This window comes from Centropristis striata, chromosome 13, assembly GCF_030273125.1.
Source record: "Centropristis striata isolate RG_2023a ecotype Rhode Island chromosome 13, C.striata_1.0, whole genome shotgun sequence".
Lineage (NCBI taxonomy): Eukaryota > Metazoa > Chordata > Actinopteri > Perciformes > Serranidae > Centropristis > Centropristis striata.
In genome coordinates this window covers 6,414,665-6,430,462 of record NC_081529.1, presented here as the reverse complement: position 1 = coordinate 6,430,462, position 15,798 = coordinate 6,414,665, and the positions used below count along the sequence as shown (strand labels likewise).

At 39.4% G+C, this 15,798-nt stretch overlaps 1 protein-coding gene across 1 annotated transcript in view; it reads left to right on the top strand.

The window, feature by feature from the left end:
- pvalb6 (parvalbumin 6) overlaps nt 1–15,734 on the top strand; it is a 53,358-nt gene extending 37,624 nt beyond the window's left edge. Inside the window, exons 2-5 of the mRNA XM_059348993.1 lie at nt 11,937–12,002; nt 13,211–13,343; nt 13,461–13,570; nt 14,980–15,734. Coding sequence (XP_059204976.1) covers nt 11,942–12,002; nt 13,211–13,343; nt 13,461–13,570; nt 14,980–15,005 — 330 coding nt within the window. The 5' untranslated portion in view covers nt 11,937–11,941 and the 3' untranslated portion in view covers nt 15,006–15,734. The remainder of the gene's footprint in view (nt 1–11,936; nt 12,003–13,210; nt 13,344–13,460; nt 13,571–14,979) is intronic.
- The last annotated feature ends 64 nt before the right edge of the window (nt 15,735–15,798 follow it).

Genomic DNA, 15,798 nt, shown 5'->3' with positions numbered 1-15,798 from the left:
CACGTCATCTCAAAATCTGTGTTGGAAAAAGTAAGACCAGAACTTTGTTTTGTATAAAAAACAACAATAATACGAATACATTTGAACATTTTACAATTCAAACTACATGTTTGTGATGCACCACAGATACTTGATTATTCAACTAAGAGACTGAAGTGAGGTACCCTAAGGAGAATTTAAGAACGAGCAATGTTTGTTTGCATGATAAACAATGATGGTTTGCATGACTACTAAAAGCCCTGGTGGCAAAAATCACAAAGTACCAATGATCCAGTGAGGAATGTTGTAATTTTCCCCATTAAAAAGCCAGTCAGTCAGAACCCAACTAACTTACATATTCAGTTGAAACAGAAACCATTACAAAAGAGAGTCCCATAAGTATTCACACGAGTCTTTTTAATAGTGATGGTTCAGGAATAATCTAATATTTTTTAAGCAGTGGGACAACTGGGACTAAACTTTAGAGGCTTTTTAGGTGTGAAAAGTTTGATTATTAAACAATGCCATGTTAGAAGGAAAAAAAAGACTATCAAATCTATTTAGTCTCTGTTAACCTCTGACGTGCTTCCTCATCAGACAATAGCTATGCAGGCTTTGGGGGATATAAATCCTTAACCCTGATGGGAATGGTCTTATTTTCATTCATTTAGCTTTCTTTTCCCTACCCTGCACCCGTGTTCATGCCTCATCTAACATCGACACTCCCCGGTGAGATCCACCGTCAACCTCTAGCCTTCTATCACTTCACTGGCCCGTCCCTCCCTTTTTACTTTACTCTTTTGCTCTGTCTGCATTTCTTTTAATCTCTTCTTTGCCATTCCTCATTTAATTTCTCCTCTTTCATCATCCACCTCTGTGTCCCCTCACGGCTTCGCTTGTCACTACTCCATCACCCTTCCCACTCTCTATTCCCTCCTTCCTCCCGTCCCCCCGCTGAGCCTCTCGTCAGCCCAAAGAGAGCCGCGAGAAGCACCCTGGCACATCATTGGATCAAGGCAACCCCCTCTGCAGCTCTTGTACTCAAAGAAGGTGATAAATTTAGAGGAGTGCACCAGCAAATGGGTAGAAAGAGGGAGAGAACACTTGTCACAAGGTTGCATTAAGATTAGATAAGAGATGAAAGAGAAAGGGCACCTAACGGTTAAAAAGATTTAGTACTTTGAAGGGAAGGTTTGTAAATTGGACTGGGAGTGATGTCCCTGTGCAGTCATACCAAGGGGAATACGGAGCAGAGGACAGAAAGACTAAAACACAAGTTTCATAGAACTATGCAGATCAACCAGTCCTTATACAGGAAGACAAATAGGTCATTTCTCTGTGTCCAACAAAATGACCCATATGATTGTTACTAAAATAACTCCCGTGAGCGTTTTCTGAGGTTTTGTCCGGACTCCTGAGAGAAGCCAATCACTATTCAAACGTCAAGAGGTCTTTGTCAGTAACCATAAATCATTTTTAGTATTTGCTCAAACGATTCATCTGGTCATTTTTCTGATGAGTACAGTCCCTGGTATGTAAGAGCTTCTACAAAAAAAGTCATGATTAACTTGTACAGATAATAAATCTCTGCAACCTTCAAAATTATTCTGGCGGGAAAAAAAACATCCAACATCAATAAAACATCTATCATTAGCTGTCTCATAAATACAGTAGTTTGACAGTAACTGAGATAATACGGCTCTTGAAAGTCACTCCGTATCGCTGAGCGGTGGTTAATGTTTTAATGGCTCCCACACTCGCGCCATTCCCCTCAGTCCAATGCACACAAACACACGACGAAACATAAATCCATCCATCCCTCCCATGAAAACTTGTTTATGGCTTTCACGTATAGCTAGTAGCCCTTAAGTCTCGTATTTGTCCCTCCCGACCAACGCTTCCTAAAGGTCAGTGTGTGAGGCTTTTCAGCAATACCACAGGTGGAAGCAGCTGATGTTTGCTGTGATCTATAATCACTTCACATCTATAAGTGAGCCTCGGGGAGGATTCCTGGGCAGGGAGTGCTGCACCGTCCCACAGGGATATATAGCCTGGCAATGCCAAAGTGTTTTATTGTTGAGGTTAACGATGAAAGCAGTGGGGCCCCTTGCAGATTCTTTCTCTGCAGTCACTTGTGGACCATGCAGGTTTGCAGGATGTCTACACGTCTGAGTGTCACTTTGATTTTATATTACACCATCCAAAACCCCAAAACCTTTTTTAATTCAACCCCTGAGGCAGATTGAGTGAAATGGAAGCAACCTTTGAAAATAACAAGGGTTAGCATGTCCGGCTAACTAGCTTACTATTTCCAGTAGAAGGGTTACAAGTTACTAGGTTACATTGATTTGTTGGGTTACAGGTTGTGTTAACAAAGGCCCATTCATCACTTGCTGTAGAAGCCGGGGTCCCGTGCTCTCTGAATTTTAGCGTTTAGCGTTAGCAGCTCCTTGATTTAGCAAAGTTCACAGCAGCAACCCCTGTAGTTGGTAAATGCTACAGTAGAACATGGCCACCGAACACAGTTATGAAACATAACTGCTGCACTGCACAAACATCAAACTTAGTTAGCAGCTAGCTAGCTATGAAGGGTTATGGTGAGGGTCAAAAGACAGGTTTCGGGTTATGGTTACATCTCGTTAGGGGAGTCTTGTTTTTGATTGCTTTTTTGTTCTCATATTTATTTGCTAGAATGTCATGTTGTAACAGGGTTCAGTTTACTGTCTGTGCTTAATGCTAAACAGTAGCTACGTTTGGTGGAAACAATCCAGCAACTACTGATATGACATGTTTTTCTTATCATACTAATAATACTAAGGCTAACTAGCTATAAACTAAATTATTTTTATTGTCATGTCTTTTACATGGGACATAAATGACTGAAAAGGCAAAAGAAAAAATTCAAGGTCAAGCAGCTTTCGGCAAGTCTTTGTGCACCACATCCAATAGTATGTACCCAATAAGTGCATATTTAAGATTATTGTGTCAGCGTAAAACATTAGAAATGACTCATTAATTTGTTTCACAGAACTATTAGTCAAAAGAGGCCTTGTTGAGCATATTTCTAATATTTTAGATTAGCGTAAAAAACGCTGGTGTTAAAGTTATAGTGACCAGAAGTTTCAAGCTGGGTGTTTTGACTCCTGACAAATATTCATCATAAACTATGTTATGGTTTCAACTGCAAACTGAACATTTTGAGACATCTGCTGGAGAAGATTTCAGTGTGGACATCAATGTTCATCATGTCGTGATCACATCACAGAGTGTGTGCATAGGTACATGTGCACATTCATGACTGTGCGCATACTTAAGGGTCCTGGTTTGGTCCCATAGTTAAAGGTAGACGAGGCATGGGCCTTGTAATTTGTCACTGGTGATACTGAATGCCTTCAAGGAGGGAACGGTGGATGAGAATTAAAAGTGAAAATTAAAAGTTTAAGAGAAGAGAGAGACAGAGAGGCGAAGTGAAAGTGAAGGGGAGATCAGAGGGGGATTAGAGGACAGAGAGAAGTCCCTCGGGTGGGAGGTGGCAGAAAATTAGGTAGAGAAATCATATGGCTGGAAGGAGGGAGTGTTAGCAGAAGGGAGGGGTGAGAAAGGGTGAGCATAAGAAAAGAAGTCTGGCTGGTATGAGAGGTGGAGATTGATGATTATTAATAGTAATGTTTGATTAGCATGAGTGCAGTCAGGAAAGCGATACGGCCGGCCTTACCAGCCTACCATCACTGACCCCGTGCTGAACTGGGCGCCCATTTTTCATCCCAAAATAGTTGGAGAGGACATGTATAAAACAGAAAGAGCAGAGCCTCTGATCTTTTACTGGACATCCCTCTAGCACCTATCTGGCCCGTCTCCCACCTCAACATCCAGTAACCAGGTAAGACAAAGAAATATGTGGCATATTACAAGAAAGACACATTACAGTAGTTCTTGATGCTACTTTGTGATCAAGTACAGTGATAGATGAGACTAATTGGAGAGGTGATAGATAGAGAAATGTGTGAAGAAATGCAATTTACCTTCTTCTGCAGGCTCTTCTATAGAATGAGATTAGATTTAGATACAGAGGCAGTATATCAACAAGGTAATTACTTTCTGATAGCAACGGTTTGCTGCCAAAGGAGGAGGCCATTTTGTTGCAGTGCTTGCTTGTGATCACTTTCAAGGTCACATTTTAATTACACCTAATGAGATTGAATACAGTCTCCACCCATGCTCCAGGGTACCGAAACTTAGTCAAAATGCTGATGCAGTGAAAGGCCTGAAGCTCTTCTTGAGAATTAATTTCTATGTACTTCTGATTCTATGGCTGATCACAGAGATTTAAAAAATGTACTCACACAGCAGATGCATTATATACGATGAATATTCATAGACAGTACAACACTTAAGTGGAGGCAGTCTCGGTTAATTAATGAGGGGGACGCATAATATTTTGTTTGTGTGTCATGATGAAATATGTATGTTTTTTAACACTGTTGACGCTGTTGATTTCAAATGCAGATTAAATGGAATTTACATCTTTAATTTGTTTGCTAATATTTTATGCAAATGTGAATCACGGCTGCACACTTAAGATTGCTTTCATCACATATGTGTTTAGCAAAGTCACCTCATTAGAGTTTATTAGATTATTAATCTTAGTGGTGCCTACAGTATGTTAAGTGGGAATGTTTGTAACCATGGCAAGGCTTCGTACATATACATGTTTGCTCACATACACTTTTAGCCATGCTAGCAGCATATATATAAAGAGAGAGTGTGTATAAGGATCAATCCTACTTGGAACATCCTGACTTTTGCTCTAGCGCCATCACCAGGTCAAATTTTTTATTTGTTTAATACTTTATGACCAAATACCTTCATTCTCATCAGCCTCATCTGGGCTTCATGTACAGAAAATTACACTGAAGCATGCTAACATGCTAAAGTAAAAGGATTAACAAGGTAAATGCTAGCTTCACGTCTGATTTTTTACATTGTCATTGGGCAACAGATCCATACTATTTCACAAAATATGACTGTTCTATTGCTATACAGCTGCTTTGAACTTACAAACGTCACTAAATAATAACAATAGTTATAAGTCAATACTGACTTTTGGTTTCAAAGGGGACACAATCACAGGTCTCGATCGGTGAGAGTTGAAAGCTGTTTTTTTTACCAATCCATGTACATTTAACTACACGCACTTTGTTGCTCTTTATACTACAACACCTGACTTTCTCCTTCGCTCCCATCATAATAACTACAGCCACCAGAGAGTGCTGCCAAATAACAAACGTCAATATGGTTTGCTATTACTCATGATTATGTGGGTTATATATGAATTATAGGCCATTACTTTTCATAGGTATACACTGTAATAAATTATTCTGTAGTCATTTAATTTTACTTATTATATTTGATAAAATGTATTAAATATAAATGCGTCCTTGATTTTGAGGCAATTGTTCAAGTAACTTTAATATAAAAATGTTTGAGACAGACTCTTATTTTCTTACTTATTTTGATCACATTAAATATAATCTTTATGTGTATGTAATTCTAAATCAAGAGAATTTTAAATGAATCCAACACAATAGAATTAGTCCGTTTTTAATTGACAGGCACTTCCTGTTAAGTTGTTTTTAACTCAACTTGTAACATTTGTAACAGTTAGATTTAATTAATAATATTGCATGCAATCTGTTTCCTCAATTGTATTGAGTAGCTATTGTTTATCTTTTTTTTACAGTGTAATTACGAACAGTAAATGAGAACAGGGCAAATGCATTGTGGGCATGCTGATGTCAGCATTTGGTTTAAATTTCTGCTCCCTCAAATGCACAGAGACCAAAATATATTAAAAATAGTTAGTTTATTACAACAAGTTGACTCATGTGAACACAAATAAACTGCAATAACTGCAAATGCCCCTACGAAGCCCAGGCCCTGTCTCGCAATGTTAAGGAAAGTAAATAGTTTGTTTATCCGCCCTGTGATTAGGATCTGCCCTATATTCAACAGGTTCTTCCTCTGACCAGCTACACCCTTCCACCAAGCGTCATGACAATCAGGGCCAGGAGCTTTTCTGCGATCCTGCTGACGAACCAACGAACACACTGAATCTAAAATATAACCGTCATTTATAATTCACAAACCGACTCAGTCAGTAAGGAAGGCAGTGAAATTCTGTGCAGTTATGAACACACACAGACACACAGGACTATACAGTTGCCAAGCTGTAACTGTGTGGTTATCCTGTCCTGTACCTGCCAGAGGATTAGCCAGTGGACAGTGGTGATAACAGCCAGATGATCCCCAGGACTCTGTACTGCTTTTATCAAATCCAGCCTTTCCTTGCTGTGTGTGTGTCTGTTTGCTTTTTGCTTTTGAATGAACACCATTGTATGTTCTGGCTCTATAAAGTCAATAGACAATGTAATGTAAACTAAAAAGGTAGCTCCATCGAGCCAACCATCGAGCTTATTTGAAGATCAACTGTGCAGATCACTAGCAATTTAGATAAAAAGCTTTTATGGAGGAAAACAAAGATGCGTTCTTATTCAGCCATTCATCACGATAGAAATACCAATATTGGTGACTTTAGTTTGAACTTAACACAGCGTAAAGCTGCAGGATGTGTATGAGTCACATAAAAACGGTGATTCCACAACACAATGCTCATTGTTCAAGGCTTCTTTGCAGTACACTGACGGAGAAGCATATAGGAGGAAAAAACACACAATACTTTCAAAGCCTGTTTCTGTAGAGGACAAGAGTTCACTTCCAGTTCACAAACTGTAAGCAATAATACTGTAGAGGCATTTTTTGCAGTATGTTTCCTTGTCTCCATTTCCTCTTGTTTCTGCTCCCCAACAAACATACACACAACAGTCAAATGAACATAAGAGGCTCGGGTTTCTTGAAATACAAGTACATTCTTCTTTAAGCTTTCCACCTCTTCAACCCAGCCTGCTTGGCACTCTGTGTATCACACGTAAACACACACATATTCACACGTTCATGCAGCTGTTACAGTAGACTGGGGAGTTGGCAGACATGCAGTGTGGTTAGGTTTCCCACACCAAAAGAGATTGCCAGTGTTAGAGGACTTCCCACAAAGGAAACCCCAGTTTTACATACTGTATTATTGAAAGGGCCCACAGGTCAGTCTTAGACGGAGATATACCATCAATATCCTGCATCCTTTTTTTATGAAACATATTGTCTTTCTACTCCCTTTTTCACACAAGTTGAAGCATAACAGTTAAATGATCACAGATATCCTCAATGTTGTCCAATGAAAAAACACACCCAAAGGTTAGCAATTCTTCTATATTAATTTATTCAATTATTTTTTACTTTTGGGTTGAGACTTCTGAGCAGAAAACAGTGCTGGGAAGAGCCAGAAAAAAGCAGGGGCATCCAGTACAATTCAAGTTTAAACAAACGCTGGTTATAGACAATAGCCAAGCTTCCATTAAAATTTATTTTTCTGCGGATTTCCGAAAAAAATCCATCCACTATCGATATGTGAATATCAGGTATTGTTTAATCAAGATAAGCAGTAGGTGGCGCCACTTCCCCAATCACAAAACCATCATACCATTACAGAAGAAGGGAGCGCAACAAGATGACGTTATTAATAAAAGCACCAGTTGAAGGTCAAACAGTGAAAAACAAAGCAGACACTTTGATTAAAACATGACATTTCTAATTGTTTCCTTCCCCCCCAGCCCCACTCTTCTGCTCTGTCTGTTTATCAGACTACAAATGAGAATATGTAGCCCATAAGCACAAACTGCCCTCTCTGTTGGTGGAGACTTCAAGGGATGGACAGCGGCCCGCTAAACCTCCGTTAGCGACATTAGCTAAATGAATTTAGCAACCACAGACCCAAGGCAGCATCGGGTCTAACCAGGAACGACAAGTTGCAAATAAAGGAATTTCCCAAATTGACAAAGTTATTTCAACAACTTTACAGTTCACTTTCCCCCCTCATAGAGCATAGTTTTAGCTCAAATAGAGCAAACAGAAACACAGCTCCATATGATTGGTGATGTGTAAATCAGTAACTGTTTTAGTGCTGTGTCCCTAACTTGCTTCCACTGCCGCCAAATGGTCAAAAAAAAGCAAAAAAAAGTGAATGCAGACTGAACTAGTTGACGGAGAGAAAACAAAGCATTTCAGACTGAGATCAAGACACTACAGAGATGGACCGCGCTTCGGGTACAACCACAATGGGTCTTTATACTTCCCTTTAAATAAATCAATGTGGCTTACCTTATACACTTCCACAGGCAGCACACTGACTGAGAAATCTCGGTAAATCAATCTTATCCTCCTCATTTCACGGTGAATTGTTTCTTTTCCCCCAGGGACACCTTTGTGCTAAAGGTCAGAGAAGGAGGTTGTGCTTTTATAATGATAAAAGATTGGATGCGTGGCCACACACGTTGAGCAGTGTTCAGTATTGATCTGTGTGTGCAGCAGTATGTTACTGAACTAGATAACACCACACCTCAAAAGGAGCTCATACATCACGAAAGCATGTTACACCAATGAAAGAAATCCATGAACTACTTCTAAAAGTGGTTAACACTACATGTACCTGTTAGTATCAAAAACACTTACAGATCTAGCAAGGATACATGTCTTTATATATATATATATATATAGATAGATAGATAGATATATATTAGGGCTCGGACTCTATTAAAAGAATGTATCTAATTAATTAGAGGCTTTTTGATTAATTGATCGAAATTAATCGCATTTTAATCCCATATAAATATTTGACCTGAGAATATTTGAACAGAGAAGTAATTTTTTTCACATGGATTTTTACTATACCACTGAATAATTACTGAATAGCAACAAAATATTGTTTATTTTTGTTCAAGTCCAACAAACCAGTGCAATTTTTGCCATTTTTGCTAGTCCACGCTAGCTACCACACTAGCCGCTAGCTGCTATATGTTTTGCATTGAGGTGATATTTGAGGCTCGATGTGCTGATGTCCGTTTTTGTGTAATTAATTAATCTTAATTAACATGTTAAAGTCCCGGCCCTATTTTATATATATATATATATATATATGTATATATATATATATATATATACATATGTATATAGCCATGGGTATATTTACCATCTACTAAGTTATGACTTAATTTCTTTTAATTTGTTTGTATCCAACAAATATGATCATTTTCATGATGGGAGCCCTCTCAGGTCATTAACCGATTACTTCCCCACACATTGGTAAATATTTGACACTGATTTTAAATGGAACCCACATGAATAACATTATGTTTTTGTGGTTTCTAGCCACAAGTACAGCCAGATAAAAGCACAGTGTGGCAGACTGTGAAGTAGATTATATTAGAATGGTTTGCCCGCTTGAGGCGTGATGTGGCAAAACACTGTAGCATGAGTGATTTGTAGCAGATGGAAATGTACAGGCAACTCAGACTGTATTTCCACTGAGAAGGACAGGGTGATGATACTGGCCAGCTCAGCAGTATATGCCGTACAGAGGGAACAGTGATGATGATAGTACAAGGATGATGGTGATACACTGTCATTACTGTGACCTTTATATGAGACATTTCAGTCCTCCCTGCCTTGCATCAACATCAGAGATTAAAGGTTGAAAGGTTTTACATACATTATACAGAAGTATTCACTCAGCTTCCCTTAGACACAGACAGGTGTAAGTGTGTATCTGTTGTGTATGTGTGTACAAGAGCTCAAGGGCCCACTGCACATAAACTACAGTAAATTAGGTTTGCAGCAAAGTTGTTTATAGGATATTCTTTATAAGGTCCCAGTAGCCTTGAAAAGAAGGACCACATCTCACAAGTGCAGGTTTTAGCCACGCTGGCGTTGTGGCTCTGGGGATGGCAATGTTGTTAAATCTCACAAATCTTACAGTTTTAATGTTGGGAACGTATTAATGGTATCTATAATGACTGATCAAGGCCCCCAGTGTCACTGTGAACTTTCTGAAATCACTAAGGCACTGTAAAGACGGGGGGTTATAATTAATGAATCAATTAAAAAAGGAACACAGTTTCTTCCTGTATACTCCACATGTAGCCTCATTTCAGAAACAGGACAGCTCTTTCTATGGACATAGACGACCTTATTTGAGCCAGAGACACAAGATTGAACTTTAGGGACTAGTTAGAACGTTGGGGGCTAGCTTGAACTTTGGAGACCAGGTTGAGTTTTGGGGACCAACTTGTACTTTGGGGACTAGCTTGAACTTTGGAGACCAGGTTGAGTTTTGGGGACCAACTTGTACTTTGGGGACTAGCTTGAACTTTGGGGACTAGTTTGAACTTTGGGGACTAGCTTGAACTTTGGGGACTAGTTTGAACTTTGGGGACTAGCTGGAACTTTCGGGACTGCGTTGAACTTTGGGGCCTAGCTTGAACTTTAGAGACGAGGTTGAACTTTGGGGACTAGGTTGAACTTTGGGGACTAGCTTGAACTTTCGGGACTAGCTTGAACTTTTTGGACTACATTGAACTCTGGGGACTAGCTTGAACTGTAGAGACTAGGTTGAACTTTGGGGACTAGGTTGGACTTTAGGGACTAGCTTGAACTTTGAGGAGTAGCTTGAACTTTGAGGACCAGGTTGAATTTTGGGGACTAGCGTGAAATTTGTGGACCATCTTGAACTTTGGGGACTAGCTTGAACTTTGGGGACTAGGTTGAACTTTGGGGACTATCTCGAACTTTGGGGACTAGCTTGAACTTTGGAGACTATCTTGAACTTTTTGAACTCTTGTATCAAGATGTCAGAAGCAAAGTTCTGTCTTGGAAACATTACTTCTGTTCCTCCTCTTACTAGCAGGACCAGTAACACATGCTTAATAACACTGGACAAATACAAAGTTTCAAAAATCCAATTATTTTGCTCAAACATTCTCAAACACCTCGTCAGCTCTACTCAAATGTAATAATCTAATGCCTGTGAAAGCAAAGACCAGTGACAGTTTAACTAGTTGTTTGTTTGTTTAGTTGGATGCAGTTGAGACTTTTATTGATGTGTGAGTGAAGTGTCAATCATCTGTCATAATGCCTACTTGAAATAATGTGTCCAAAGCAAATCCCTGTTAAGGTTTGCCAACAACAACGAGCAAAGTGAAATCAGAGCACCACATCCTCTAATCCATATGTCCCTCACTCCTTCTCAGCACCACAACTCTCCACACTCTGCAGTGTATACATGCTGTATATGTGTGTTTGCATTAGCAACAGAGGACAGAAGGGCAACAGTCAAAGACAGGGGAAGGTGACAACTTCATGAGCTGCGATCAGTTTCGCTCACACACACGGTGTAAAAAGCCAAAGGGCTGTTAAGTGCCGGGCTCCCCTTTCATCGTGTGAGGTACAAGACGATGCTCCATCTGGTCTGGGCTGACAAACTGAATTCTCCTGTGGTATTTCAGACACAGCAGAAGACTCAGATGGCCTGTTAAACCCCTGCTGACATGGTGCTCTGCTTTCATCTGTAACAGCTCAGTGATATCATGCAGATAAAATGGAAGACACCAATATGAACACCACACTGGTTGTCCTGTTCCTCCCTAATTTTTCCCCTGTATTTGGATGATACTGCTTCCCATAATGCCTCAACTAAGCCTCCTTCTCTCAACACCATCCTGCTCTGGTATCTTTCCCTTTCTACACCTCCGCCATGTCTCCTTTCCCTCTCTCTCCCTTTGTCACTCCTCCTCGACTGTCACTAATTCATTCTGTCACTCATCACCTCTTCCTCACATGTCCCGGTTTCCTGCTCCATTTCTAGAGTGTCACCAGTGTAATACGAGAATGTCTCCGAGTTCTTTCTCTGCTCTCTAGTCACCTTGTTTTTGACCTTGTCCCCTCTCTGTCATTCTCTTCCCCTTCTGTGTCCCTCTCCTCTGTCTTTTTGTCTCCTCTCTTTTTTTTAACAGCCAAGATGGCAATGAGCAGCATCCTCAACGCTGATGACATCAAGAAAGCCCTAGATGCATTTGCAGGTAAAAGCACTTTTCACGGATCATTCGTCTTCTAGCACTGTGTTTTGTCTCAGGTGGACAATATGTGACCTGGGTTTGGCCCATATGTGATTGAAGCAGGTGCGAGTGTTGACCCAATCCACATTCCCATTTCTTTTCTTGGTAACACTTTACAATAACCAACTAAGTAATGTTTATAGATGGTTTAAAAACCAATTATTAACCATTTACAAAGTGATATACATATTTAATCTTTAAATGTTTTCAACCAATTTCTTAAAGGTTTATGAATCATTTCAAAATCATTAACATACTTAATATGGTTTTACAAATATTATAATGAGTGCAACTAAAACTATTAATAAACTATTAATTATAATGCAATTGTTTGTTAATGGTAAAGTAACTATAAACTTACATTAATATACCATCTATTAGCCATTTATAAAGGATTTAGTTAGTTAAACATTAATAAATTATTTATTTACCATTCTAAATGGCCTATATACGGTTTATAAATGATGATTAAACATTAATAAATCTGTTTACCATTTATAAATTATGGTTATTGTAAAACAATATCCTAAATGTAATACAACATAGAAACACAGGCATGTGCATTTTCCCAAAATCAAATAATACATGTCCTAATGTAAATCTTTTGTACTGATGATTCACACCAATCCAAGCTGTAAAAGCTCTCCAGCTGTGACTTATGTAACATTGTATATGGGAACAATGAAAGGGACTTCCAGAACTGGAGGCTCCGAAATGCCTCTTCCACTTTATTACTCTATATCGCTTTTGAACACATACGGTGGCTAACTAACACTGACAAATGTGGTACTAATTAGTTGTATGTATTTGCATGTATATCATGGACATACAGAAATAGACAGAGCTCCATGACCCAGAACTCTTGGATCCTCTGGCAAACACATGTTCTCAGTCTATAACAGTCACGCTGTCCTATTACAATTACATTTTTTGCCTTTGGGCATCCAGATGAACACAGGATCTGCAACTTTCAGCAACTTAAAGAAGAACTTCTACTCCACTGACTGCTATGAGACATTCACTGTATCCATGTGTTTGGGATTTTGAGTCCATTATCCTTCGGTTTCTGACAGAAAATGTGTATCTTTGAAACTATGACCTCCTTTTAATGGAAAAAGTACTGATATATTTCACCTTTATGTGTGCATACCCGTGTGCCTCCTTGTGTGCAGTTGCTGACTCCTTTGACCACAGGAAGTTTTTCACGATGGTGGGTCTGAAGGCCAAGTCTTTTGACGAAGTGAAGAAGGTCTTCAAGGTGCTGGACGCCGACAACAGCGGCTTCATAGAGGAGGAGGAGCTCAAGTGAGACCACTACATAGACTCACATTTAAATCCAAAAGATGATAATACTTGCTTCACATAACATATTATATGTTGTTTTGTGACATGTATCCATTCTGCTTTTCTGCCCCTGGACAGATTTGTCCTGAAGGGTTTCGCCAAAGATGGCAGGGACCTGACAGACAAGGAAACCAAAGAATTTTTAACAGCAGCCGACAAGGACGGAGACGGAAAGATTGGAGTCGAGGGTAAACTCAAATTCTATTATTGGGGGAGTCACGAGGTCACACATACACACACCAGGCAAAACAAATGTAGAGTCCCACACTCAAACAGGCCACTGTGTGTGATTCAAAACATATTTATTTAATGATCATTTATGCAAACTGCAGTTTCATTGTTGGTTTATGGTGAAACCAACATCTTTATAGCTACGAGATAGACACTGCAGTTATTTTCTGTAGTTGGTTTGAATTTCCACACTGAAGAAGCAAAACCTTAATTTGGCGCAGGAAATTACATCATTATTTTACTGATATTGTCGCCATCTGTTCAAATTAGCTGAACCAAAAAACGTGGATTTGTAAGTCACCCACTTGTAGACAGACAGATGAAGAAGAAAAACAATGGCATGGTTTGGTCCATAAAGGAACTGTGTAAAATGATGAGGGTTGGAAGTGTTTAACCTTGTTTTCCCAAATCAAACATTACAAATGGAATCAGCAATTACCAAACTGAGGGGCAAACATAACAAGTGGTGCCTCCTCTTCAACACAGCTGCTATTTTGGAACAAAGAGCCACTAAATAAGCACTTATCACCACTGTCACTGAATAAGTTAACAGGGCAGAGGCAGCAGTGTTGTAATGTTTCACTTCACCTTTTGGAAGAGCAGGTTGGGTCGCTGCTACTTGCTATGCTTTCAGTGTCAGGTCTACTATCTACAAGAAAAAGCCCTGATTAAGAGACATTTTTATCCTCAAAAACACACCTTTGAATACCAATGGTGCACATAAGTGGCACTATTCTGCTGATTTTTGTACAATAAGTCAAATATAAATATAATATATACATCTGAGGAATGGCAAAATCAAAGACCCTCCATTGCTTTCCAAAAAATGAGACTGTACTCCCCCACCAAAAAAAATACCCCATAGGCCCATAGGACCATAGGTACAAGCAGCTTAATGCTAATTACCCATATTTATGTTTGCGATTATGCAGCGACCTATTATTATTGGTAAAAAGTGTATAAAATTATTGGGAAATGCACTTTATTACATTATCGGGAAGTTATTACATTATCAGGCTTTATTACATTTTCAATGGACTCAAGTGCAGATTTTTATGACATTATCGGGGTTATTACATTATCAGGAATTTATTACATTATCAGGTTCTACAAGGACTTATTGGTGAAATTACATATCCCTCCCCCTTTTGGCTCCACCTTCCTGCCTAATACTTTTCATACAGTCTCTAACTACAAATTGTTCACACTATATATTATTTTTTCCCAAAGCGAAGCATAACTTTTAGATTGATTTGGAGACTTGACATGTGGTGGACGTCACACCATTTTTCACCGTGATGAATCTGTAAACATAGAGAGAAATAACTCAACCTGACAACTTTTGCTTTTTCTTCCTCTCTTGTAGAGTTTGCGGCCCTGGTGAAAGAATAAACGGTCACCTCTTGTGACTGCCTCGCACTCCAAGATCACCTCCCAACTATCGCTACATCCGGACACCTGCTGGCCCCCTCTCCCTCCCTAGCACCTACAGCACACCACCCACCCTGACACCCAGCCCTCCAGACTGCAGCTTATTCCTGCTACACACACTCCTCTCCCTCACCCTCTCCCCCACTGCTATCTTCACTTAGTGTGATCCTGCACTATAAGAAGTAAGCTGTGGTGTGCCATTCCCTCACACACACACATACACACACCTCTTGAAATGTCCCGACTGCTATATCCATCCTATTTATTTTATCCTTTTTATACAAACTGTTCTTGTTTCTGTTAATGTATAGATATAAAACATGCCTGCAGGAATAAACCTCACATTTTAAAGCATAAAGTAGATATTTAAAGAAAATAGAGATTATAAGAGAAAGACCCTCTTTCTTTTTCTTTGCCAACACTTTCTCTCCCACTTTCCCTTTCTTTCTTTCTTTCTTTCTCCCTTTTTCTCTTCTCTCGTCGATTTCACTCCTGGCACTGTTGCCTTCCTGCATTCGCTCCCCTCCTTCCCTTCTTCTGTCACCATCACCCCCTCCATCCATCCATCTATCTATCTATCCATCCCTTTCTCCTCTGGTAATGAGCTGTTGTAAAACATACCAAAAGAAGAAAGAGGTCAAGCTGTGAAAGAATAAAATAAAATGAGAAAACAACAACGCCTCGAGAACATTGACTCACTAAGTCTCCTCTTTTAATTTCCTCCTTTGATGTGATGCTCTTATCTGATTCTCAA